This window comes from Oncorhynchus gorbuscha, unplaced genomic scaffold (assembly GCF_021184085.1).
Source record: "Oncorhynchus gorbuscha isolate QuinsamMale2020 ecotype Even-year unplaced genomic scaffold, OgorEven_v1.0 Un_scaffold_3711, whole genome shotgun sequence".
NCBI lineage: Eukaryota > Metazoa > Chordata > Actinopteri > Salmoniformes > Salmonidae > Oncorhynchus > Oncorhynchus gorbuscha.
This window is the reverse complement of record NW_025747889.1, coordinates 15,001-25,000: the sequence shown is the minus strand read 5'-3', so window position 1 is coordinate 25,000 and position 10,000 is coordinate 15,001. Positions and strand designations below refer to the sequence as shown.

Here is a 10,000-nt window from a genome sequence, read left to right as displayed (position 1 = left end):
GCAAGAAGAAAGAAAGCAAAGCAAAAAGAAAGAAAGTGTCTGAAATCTTATCAAGAAAAGCAAAGTTTATTTAGAAAGAAAGCAAGAAAGAAAGAAAGAAAGAAAGACAAGAAAGAAAGAAAAAAGAAAGAAAGTTCAAGAGAAAGAAAGAAAGCAAGAAAGAAAAAGAATTGAAAGAAAGAAAGAAAAAAAAAAGAAAGAAAGAAATCTCCCGAAAGTGAAAGAAAAAGCAAAAAGAAAGAATTGAAAGACCCCACTTGCAGTAAGAAAGAAAGAAAGAAAGAAAGAGAAAGTCAAGAAAGATGTTGAAAGCCTGAAAGAAAAAGGAAAGAAAGAAAGAAGAAAGCAAGAAAGAAAGAAAGAAAGAAAAAGAAAGAAAGCAAGAAAGAAAGAAAGAAAGCAAGAAAGAAAGAAAGTGAAAGCAAGAAAGAAAAAGAAAGCAAAGAAAGAAAAAGAGAAGAAAGCAAGTAAAAGAAAAAGAAAGAAAGAAAGAAAGAAAGCAAAAAGAAAGAAAGAAAGAAAGACATTTAGCAAGAAAGCAAGAAAGCTAAGAAAGAAAGCAAGAAAGAAAGAAAGAAAAGAAAGAAAGAAAGAGTAGAAAGCAAGAAAGCAAAAAAAGAAAGAAAGACAAGAAAGCAAAAGAAAGAAAGAAAGAAAGAAAGAGTAGAAAGCAAGAAAGCAAGAAAGAAAGAAAGAAAGAAAGAAAAAGAAAGAAAGAAAGAAAAAGAAAGAAAGACACAAGAAAGAAAGAAGAAAGAAAGAAAGAAAAAGAAAGCAAGAAAGAGTAGAAAGAAAGAAAAATAAAGAAAGAAAGAGACTGCAAGAAAAAAGCAAAAAGTAGAAAGAAAGAAAGAAAGCTAGAAAGAGTCGAAAGAAAGAAAGAAAGAAAGAAGAAAGCAAGAAAGAAAGAAAGAAAGAAAGAAAGAAATAAAAGCTCCCCTAAAAAGAAAGAAAGAAAGATTTAAAAAGGTCAAAAATGAGAACTAGAAAGCAAGAAGTTGGGTTCAAGAAAGAAAGAAAGAAAGAAAGAAAGCAAGAAAGAAGAAAGCAAGAAAGAAAGAAAGAAAGAAAAGAAAGAAAGAAGAAAGAAAGAAAGAAAGTTGTTTTTTCAAGAAAGCAAGAAAGAAAGAAAAAGAAGAAAGAAAGCAAGAAAGAGTAGAAAGCAAGAAAGCAAAAAAAGAAAGAAAGAAAGAAAGAAAGCAAGAAAGAAAGAAAGAAAAAGTTAGAAAGAAAGAAAGAAAGCAAAGAAGAAAGAAAGAAAGAAAGAAGAAAGAAAGAAAAAGAAGAAAGCAAGAAAGTGTCAAAGAAAGAAAGAAAGAAAGAAAGAGTAGAAAGAAAGAAAGAAAGAAAAAGAAAAGCAAGAAAGAAGAAAGCAAGAAAGAAAAAGTCTGAAAGAAAAAGAAAGAAAGAAAGAAAAGAAAGAAGAAAGAAAGAAAGAAAGAAAGAAGAAAGAAAGAAAGAGTAGAAAGCAAGAAAGAAAAAGAAAGAAAGAAAGAAAGAAAAAAGAAAGAAAGAAAGAAAGAAAGAAAGAAAAAGAAAGAAAGAAGAAAGAAAGAAAGAAAGAAAGAAAGTGCTTCATTTTCTCTCTAAAGAAAGAAAGCAAGAAAGAAAGAAAGAAAGAAGAAAGCAAAAAGAAAGAAAGAATAAAGCAAAGAAAGCAAAAGAAGAAAGAAAGAAAGTAAAAAAAGAAAAAAGAAGAAAGCAAGAAAGAAGAAAGAAAGAAAGCAAGAAAGAAGAAAGCAAAGAAGAAAGAAAGAAAGAAAGAAAGAAAAAAGAAAATGAAAGAAGAAAGAAGAAAGAAAGAAAGAAAGAAAGAAAGAAAGAAAGAAGAAAGAAAGAAAGAAAGAAAGAAAGAGTAGAAAGAAGAAAGCAAGAAAGAATAAAGAGAAAGCAAAAGCAAAGAAAGAAAAAAGAAAGAAGAAAGAAAAGAAGAGAAAGAAAAGAAAGAAAGAGTTGAAAGAAGAAAGAAAAGAAAGAAAGAAAGAAAGAAAGAAAGAAAGAAAGAAAGAAAGAAGAAAGAAAGAAAGAAAGAAAGCAAGAAAGAAGAAAGAAAGAAAGACAAAGAAAAAAGAAAGAAAAAGAAAGAAAAAAGAAAGAGAAAGAAAGAAAGCAAGAAAGAAAGAAAGAAAGAAAGAAAGAAAGAAAGCAAGAGAAAGAAGAAAAGAAAGAAAGAAAGAAAGAAAGAAAGAAAGAAGAAAGCAAGAAAGAAAGAAAGAAAGAAAGAAAGAAAGAAAAGAAAGAAAGAAAGAAAGAAAGAAAGAAAGAAGAGAAAAGAGTAGAAAGAAAGAAAGAAAGAAAGAAAGAGAGAAAGCAAGAAAGAAAGAAAGAGAGAAAGCAAGAAAGAGAGAAAGCAAGAAAGAAGAGAAAGAAAGAAAGAGAAGAAAGAAAGAAAGAAAGAAAGAAAGAAAGAAAGAAAGAGAGAGCAAAGCAAAAGAGAAGAAAGAAAGAAAGAAAGAAGAAAGAGTAGAAAGAAGAAAGAAAAAAGAAAGAAAGAAAGAAAGAAGAAAGAAGAAGAAAGAAAGAAAGAAAGAAGAAAGAAGAAAGAAAAAGAAAGAAAAAGAAAGAAAGAGTGAAAGAAAAAGAAAGAAAGAAAGCAAGAAAGAAAAAGAAAGAAGAGAGAGAAAGAAGAGAAAGAAAGAAAGAGAAAGCAAGAAAGAGTGAAAGCAAGAAAGAAAGAAAGAAAGAAAGAAAAGAGAGAGAGAAAGAAAGAAAGAGTGAAAGCAAAAAGAAAGCAAAGAAAGAAAGAAGAAAGAAGAAAGCAAGAAAGAAAAAGAAAGAAAGAAAGAAAGAAAGAAGAGAGAGAAAGAAAGAAAAAGAAAGAAAGAAAGAAAGAAAGAAAGAAGAAAGAAAAGAAAGAAAGAAGAAAGAAAGAAGAAAGAAAGAAAGAAAGAAAGAAAGCAAGAAAGAAGAAAGCAAGAAAGAAAGAAAGAAAGAAAGAAGAAAGAAAGAAAGAAAGAAAGAAAGAAAGAAAGAAGAAAGAGTAAAGCAAGAAAGAAAGAAGAAAGAAAGAAAAGCAAGGAAAAGAAAGAAAGAAAGAAAGAAAGAAGAAAGAAAGAAAAAGAAAGAAAGAGAGAAAGCAAGAAAAAGTTCCCTAGAAAGAAAAAGAAAGAAAGAAAGGTCAAAGAAAGAAAGAAAGAAAGAAAGAAAGAAAGAAGAAAGAAAGAAAGAAGAAAGAAAGAAAGAAAGAAAGAAAGAAAGAAAGCAAGAAAGAAAGAAAGCTCTCAGAAAGAAAGAAAGAAAGAAAGAAAGCAAGAAAGAAAAGAAAGAAAGCAAGAAAGCAAAAAGAAAGAAAGAAAGCCAGAAAGAAAGAAAGAAAGAAAGTAAGAAAGCAAGAAAGCAAGAAAGAAAAAGAAAGAAAGAAAGAAAGAAAGAAGAAAGAAAGAAAGCAAAAAGAAAGAAAGAAAGAAAGAAAGAGTAGAAAGCAAGAAAGAAAAAAGAAAGAAAGAAAGAAAGAAAGAAAGAGAAAGAAAGCAAGAAAGAAAAAGAAAGAAAGATAGAAAGAAAAAGAAAGTTGAAAGAAAGAAAGAAGAAAGAAAGAAAAAGAAAGAAAGAAAGAAAGAAAGAAGAGAAAAAGCAGAAAGAAAGAAAAGAAAGAAAGAAAGCAAGAAAGAAAGAAAGAAAGAAAGAAAGAAAGCAAGAAAGAAAGAAAGAAAGAAAGAAAGAGTAGAAAGAGTAGAAAGCAAGAAAGAAAGAGAAAGAAAGAAAGAGTAGAAAGAAAGAAAGAAAGAAAGCAAGAAAGAAAGAAAGCAAGAAAGAGTAGAAAGGGAAAAGGTAGGAAACAACAGATCAGAATGGCAAATATAGTGCAAAAGTACAGCTGAAAAGGTTTAGTAGATAAAGAGAGACAGAAAAGGAGGAGGAGAGAAGGTCGTACCCTTGGCGATCTTGATATCGAGCGCTGTCCGAATCAGAGCCATGAGGGTGGAGTTGAAATGCACTGAGTTGTCCTCGGCAACCGGCAAGTCCATGCGCAGCAGCCTCTGTGGAGAGCCAATCAGGTGGAGAGGTTGAGAAAAGAGAGTGTGTCCGTGGTAGGGGGTGTGGTCTGAACCTCCAGGTAAGGGGAAAAGGGAGGGGCCAAGGATTGAGGGAGCTCGATAGGGCAACAGCCTAAAAAGGTTAGGTTTCAGTGTCTGTAATCTTATCTACCTGTTTATTTAGCCAGGATTATGTTCGACTCGGTCTGTCTGATTCTGAAGACACAGAAATTTGGTGCAATTCAGTTTTACCTCACAGTTCATAGAGGGAATTGAAATCCAATTCATGAATTGAAAGAAATCCTCATAGAAAAAAAAGTTGATTTCAATTCATCTCCCGAAGTGACTGAATCTAAATGGAATTGAACCCGACCCCACTTGCAGTATCTTGATTGTCAGAGGTCCCTTGTAGGTCTATGTTGTGCCTGTGTGTGCTAAAGGACTTTGTCATATGTAGTAACCACAGTATGATTTCCAAACTGTGAAACTGCCTTTTCCAAAGGAAACAGTGGAAAAGTACCTGATTGTCTCCTGATTGGCAAGTGATACTCAAACAACTACACATTTATCCAACGGGCCGTCTGCTACAGAATGAGCGACTGCGAGAGCCAAGAGCCACGCGGCACCGCAATGGCCGACGACCAACTGACCCAACCTATGCCCATGTTCCCTAATAATGTGTGAATGCAACGGTATGCATTCACGCATCTTATTACACACAAATGTACACACATGTACACATACAACCCCCTGTACCCTCCCACTAACACACAGTATATCAAGAGAATATACTGGAATAGACTGCAAGACATAGCAAACAGTAGTATCACTAGTGTAGTCGTATTACTCTTAATCAGGAGACGAGTGGGTTTTATCAAGGCATCTGCTATAGAGCTCCCCCTACCTGTATGGAGGTTCGCTACATGTTTTTGATTGATTTATTTCTAAACAGGTCAAACCAATGGATGAACTGCTATATTTGAAAAAAAACAACCCAGGGTTGTTTTTTCACATCTATTAGTCGGTCATCGGTTGGTTTGACCTCTGAACATGAGCGTTGGGTACTCACATAGGACGGGCGAGCACGTGTGACACGATGTTAGTGTGTGTGTGTGTGTGTGTGTCATGCCCGAAAGCGTGTGTGGCAACAGTCGTCGCAGCCAACATCCACAGCCTCCAGGTGTCCATAGCGACAAGCCATGCAACAGAAAATGCGACGGTCGCATGCTTTTCCCAACCCCCCCCAGATCCCCGACATTCAACATACCTCCACAAGCAGCATGCCCCCCCCCCTCCCCAGCACAAGCAGTCGTGCAGCCGCGCACAGAGAGCATCATCATATTAGCTGTGATGGATTCATGGGGATATCTACGTATTGGTCCCTTTGTTGTGCTTCATTTTCTCTCTATGGTTTCCTACAGAGCTACGCAGGCTACTTGAAGAGGCTTTAGTGTTAGTCTTTTAGACATGATGCAAAGGCCCGGATTGGCAGATCAGATCTCTCTCCATGCTAAACGGTTGCGTTATCTAGAAGGGGTCAGTTAAAGATGTTTATTAATAACATTCCCAGAGAGTAGAAAATAATAAAAAGAAGAATGATTTGTTTCGACCAACCAGATGTCGGGCTACTGTGTATAGGGGAGACGGAGTAGTAGAGGTTAGTGGCGTTAGAACCAGAAGGCTTCTATAATGAGATGGAGCTACAGATAAAAAAATGGAAGGAAGAGGGAGAGGAAGAGGGAGAGGAAGAGGGAGCGAGATTGTGACGACATTGAAAAAGGAGAAACAAGAAATCAAGACGATACGAGAGATATTGAGAGAGAAAGAGAGAGAGAGAGAGAGAGAGAGAGAGACAAGGGAGAAAGAAGAGAGAGGATATTGAGAGAGAAAGAGAGAGAGAGAGAGAGAGAGAGAGAAAGAGAGATAGAGAGAGAGAGAGAGAGAGAGAGAGAGAGAGACAGAGAGAGAGAGAGAGACAGAGAGAGAGAGAGAGGAGAGAGAGAGAGAGAGAGAGAGAGAGAGAGAGAGAGAGAGAGAGAGAGAGAGAGAGAGAGAGAGAGAGAGAGAGAGAGAGAGAGAGAGAGAGAGAGAGAGAGAGAGAGAGAGAGAGAGAGAGAGAGAGAGAGAGAGAGAGAGAGAGAGAGAGAGAGAGAGAGAGAGAGAGAGAGAGAGAGAGAGAGAGAGAGAGAGAGAGAGAGAGAGAGAGAGAGAGAGAGAGAGAGAGAGAGAGAGAGAGAGAGAGAGAGAGAGAGAGAGAGAGAGAGAGAGAGAGAGAGAGAGAGAGAGAGAGAGAGAGAGAGAGAGAGAGAGAGAGAGAGAGAGAGAGAGAGAGAGAGAGAGAGAGAGAGAGAGAGAGAGAGAGAGAGAGAATACACAGAGAGAGAGAGAGAGACAACAAGACAAGAGAATAAGACGAGGACTGAAACCATGTCAATCTATCACCAAAAATGGCCAATCAATGGTCATTTCCCAAACAAAGCAGGCCTTCCTGGAAAGTTCCCTACCATAACAAAGGTTAGAAAGGTCAAGCATAAGAAAGAGGTCAAATACTACTCTTGGATTGACCAGTCCCAGGTGGGAGAAAGTGATGAGGGGTTAGGGCCTTTAACGTAAAGTCTCCTCTCAGGATTAGTGTACTAAAACAACGACAAGAGAATATAACCCACATAAGCCATCACAGCATCTATCATCGTTGTTATCCATGAACACTAGGGATTTCCATGAGTGACATATTGTATGCAATAGGGAATTGCTGGGCTGAAATGGCACCCTGTCCCAAATAGCACCCTATTCCCAATGTAGTGCACTACTTTTGACCAGGCCCCATAGTGCTCTAGTTGAAAGTAGTGCACTGAGATGGAATAGGGTTCCAGGGACACAACCCTGGATAGAGTGGAGAGAAGGAGCAGGGAGAAGAGAGGACAGAGAGGACAGAGGCAGACAGTAGGAGAGAGGGACAGAGATAGACAGTAGGAGAGAGGGACAGAGACAGACAGTAGGACAGAGACAAATAGTAGGCCAGAGTCAGAGGGACAGAGACAGACAGTAGGTTAGAGGGACAGAGACAGATAGTAGGATAGAGGGACAGAGGCAGACAGTAGGAGAGAGGGACAGAGGCAGACAGTAGGATAGAGGGACAGAGGCAGACAGTAGGAGAGAGGGACAGAGGCAGACAGTAGGAGAGAGGGACAGAGGCAGATAGTAGGATAGAGGGACAGAGAGATAGTAGGAGAGAGGGACAGAGGCAGATAGTAGGATAGAGGGACAGAGGCAGACAGTAGGAGAGAGGGACAGAGGCAGACAGTAGGACAGAGACAAACAGTAGGCCAGAGTCAGAGGGACAGAGACAAACAGTAGGCCAGAGTCAGAGGGACAGAGACAGACAGACAGTAGGTTAGAGGGACAGAGACAGACAGTAGGTTAGAGGGACAGAGACAGACAGTAGGACAGAGACAAACAGTAGGCCAGAGTCAGAGGACAGAGACAGACAGTAGGTTAGAGGGACAGAGACAGACAGTAGGACAGAGACAAACAGGGCCAGAGCCAGAGGGACAGAGACAGACAGTAGGTTAGAGGGACAGAGACAGATAGTAGGATAGAGGGACAGAGACAGATAGTAGGATAGAGAGGACAGAGGCAGACAGTAGGAGAGAGGGACAGAGGCAGACAGTAGGACAGAGACAAACAGTAGGCCAGAGGCAGACAAAGGACAGAGACAGACAGTAGGTTAGAGGGACAGAGACAGAGAGTAGGTTAGAGGGACAGAGACAGACAGTAGGACAGAGACAAACAGTAGGCCAGAGTCAGAGGGACAGAGACAGACAGTAGGTTAGAGGGACAGAGACAGAGAGTAGGACAGAGACAAACAGTAGGCCAGAGTCAGAGGGACAGAGACAGACAGTAGGTTAGAGGGACAGAGACAGATAGTAGGATAGAGGGACAGAGGCAGACAGTAGGAGAGAGGGACAGAGGCAGACAGTAGGATAGAGGGACAGAGATAGATAGTAGGTTAGAGGGACAGAGACAGACAGTAGGACAGAGACAAACAGTAGGCCAGAGTCAGAGGGACAGAGACAGACAGTAGGTTAGAGGGACAGAGACAGACAGTAGGTTAGAGGGACAGAGACAGACAGAGGACAGAGACAAACAGTAGGCCAGAGTCAGACAGAGACAGACAGTAGGTTAGAGGGACAGAGGCAGATAGTAGGATAGAGGGACAGAGGCAGACAGTAGGAGAGATGGACAGAGGCAGACAGTAGGATAGAGGGACAGAGATAGATAGTAGGATAGAGACAAACAGTAGGCCAGAAACAGAGGGACAGAGACAGACAGTAGGAGAGAGGGACAGAGATAGATAGTAGGATAGAGACAAACAGTAGGCCAGAAACAGAGGGACAGAGACAGACAGTAGGAGAGAGGGACAGAGGCAGACAGTAGGATAGAGGGACAGAGATAGATAGTAGGATAGAGACAAACAGTAGGCCAGAAACAGAGGGACAGAGAGACAGTAGGAGAGAGGGACAGAGACAGATAGTAGGATAGAGACAAACAGTAGGCCAGAAACAGAGGGACAGAGACAGACAGTAGGAGAGAGAGGACAGAGACAGACAGTAGGAGAGAGGGACAGAGATAGATAGTAGGATAGAGACAAACAGTAGGCCAGAAACAGAGGGACAGAGACAGACAGTAGGAGAGAGGGACAGAAACAGACAGTAGGAGAGAGGGACAGAGACAGACAGTAGGATAGAGGGACAGAGACAGACAGTAGAATAGAGATAGACAGTAGGATAGAGGGACAGAGACAAACAGTAGAATAGAGATAGACAGTAGGATAGAGGGACAGAGACAGACAGTAGAATAGAGATAGACAGTAGGATAGAGGGACAGAGACAGACAGTAGAATAGAGATAGACAGTAGGATAGAGGGACAGAGACAGACAGTAGAATAGAGATAGACAGTAGGATAGAGGGACAGAGACAGACAGTAGGAGAGAGGGACAGAGATAGATAGTAGGATAGAGACAAACAGTAGGCCAGAAACAGAGGGACAGAGACAGACAGTAGGAGAGAGGGACAGAGACAGACAGTAGGATAGAGGGACAGAGACAGACAGTAGAATAGAGATAGACAGTAGGATAGAGGGACAGAGACAGACAGTAGGAGAGAGGGACAGAGATAGATAGTAGGATAGAGACAAACAGTAGGCCAGAAACAGAGGGACAGAGACAGACAGTAGGAGAGAGGGACAGAGATAGATAGTAGGATAGAGACAAACAGTAGGCCAGAAACAGAGGGACAGAGACAGACAGTGGAGAGAGGGACAGAGACAGACAGTAGGAGAGAGGGACAGAGATAGATAGAGGATAGAGATAGTAGGATAGAGCAAACAGTAGGCCAGAAACAGAGGGACAGAGACAGACAGTAGGAGAGAGGGACAGAAACAGAGTAGGAGAGAGGGGACAGAGACAGACAGTAGGATAGAGGGACAGAGACAGACAGTAGAATAGAGATAGACAGAGGATAGAGGGACAGAGACAGACAGTAGAATAGAGATAGACAGTAGGATAGAGGGCCAGAGACAGACAGTAGAATAGAGATAGACAGTAGGATAGAGGGACAGAGACAGACAGTAGAATAGAGATAGACAGTAGGATAGAGGGACAGAGACAGACAGTAGGAGAGAGGGACAGAGATAGATAGTAGGATACAAACAGTAGGCCAGAAACAGAGGGACAGAGACAGACAGTAGGAGAGAGGGACAGAGACAGACAGTAGGATAGAGGGACAGAGACAGACAGTAGAATAGAGATAGACAGTAGGATAGAGGGACAGAGACAGACAGTAGGAGAGAGGGACAGAGATAGATAGTAGGATAGAGACAAACAGTAGGCCAGAAACAGAGACAGAGACAGACATTAGGAGAGAGAGACAGAGACAGACAGTAGGATAGAGGGACAGAGACAGACAGAGAATAGAGATAGACAGTAGGATAGAGAGACAGAGAGACAGGGTAGAGGGACAGA

At 40.2% G+C, this 10,000-nt stretch overlaps 1 protein-coding gene across 1 annotated transcript in view; it reads right to left on the bottom strand.

The window, feature by feature from the left end:
• LOC124028064 (voltage-dependent P/Q-type calcium channel subunit alpha-1A-like) overlaps positions 1 to 10,000 on the bottom strand; it is a gene marked incomplete at its 5' end in the record, with an annotated part of 34,693 nt that overhangs the window by 10,187 nt on the left and 14,506 nt on the right. Inside the window, one exon of the mRNA XM_046340229.1 lies at positions 3,875 to 3,980. Within this exon, the coding sequence (XP_046196185.1) occupies positions 3,875 to 3,980 (106 nt within the window). The remainder of the gene's footprint in view (positions 1 to 3,874; positions 3,981 to 10,000) is intronic.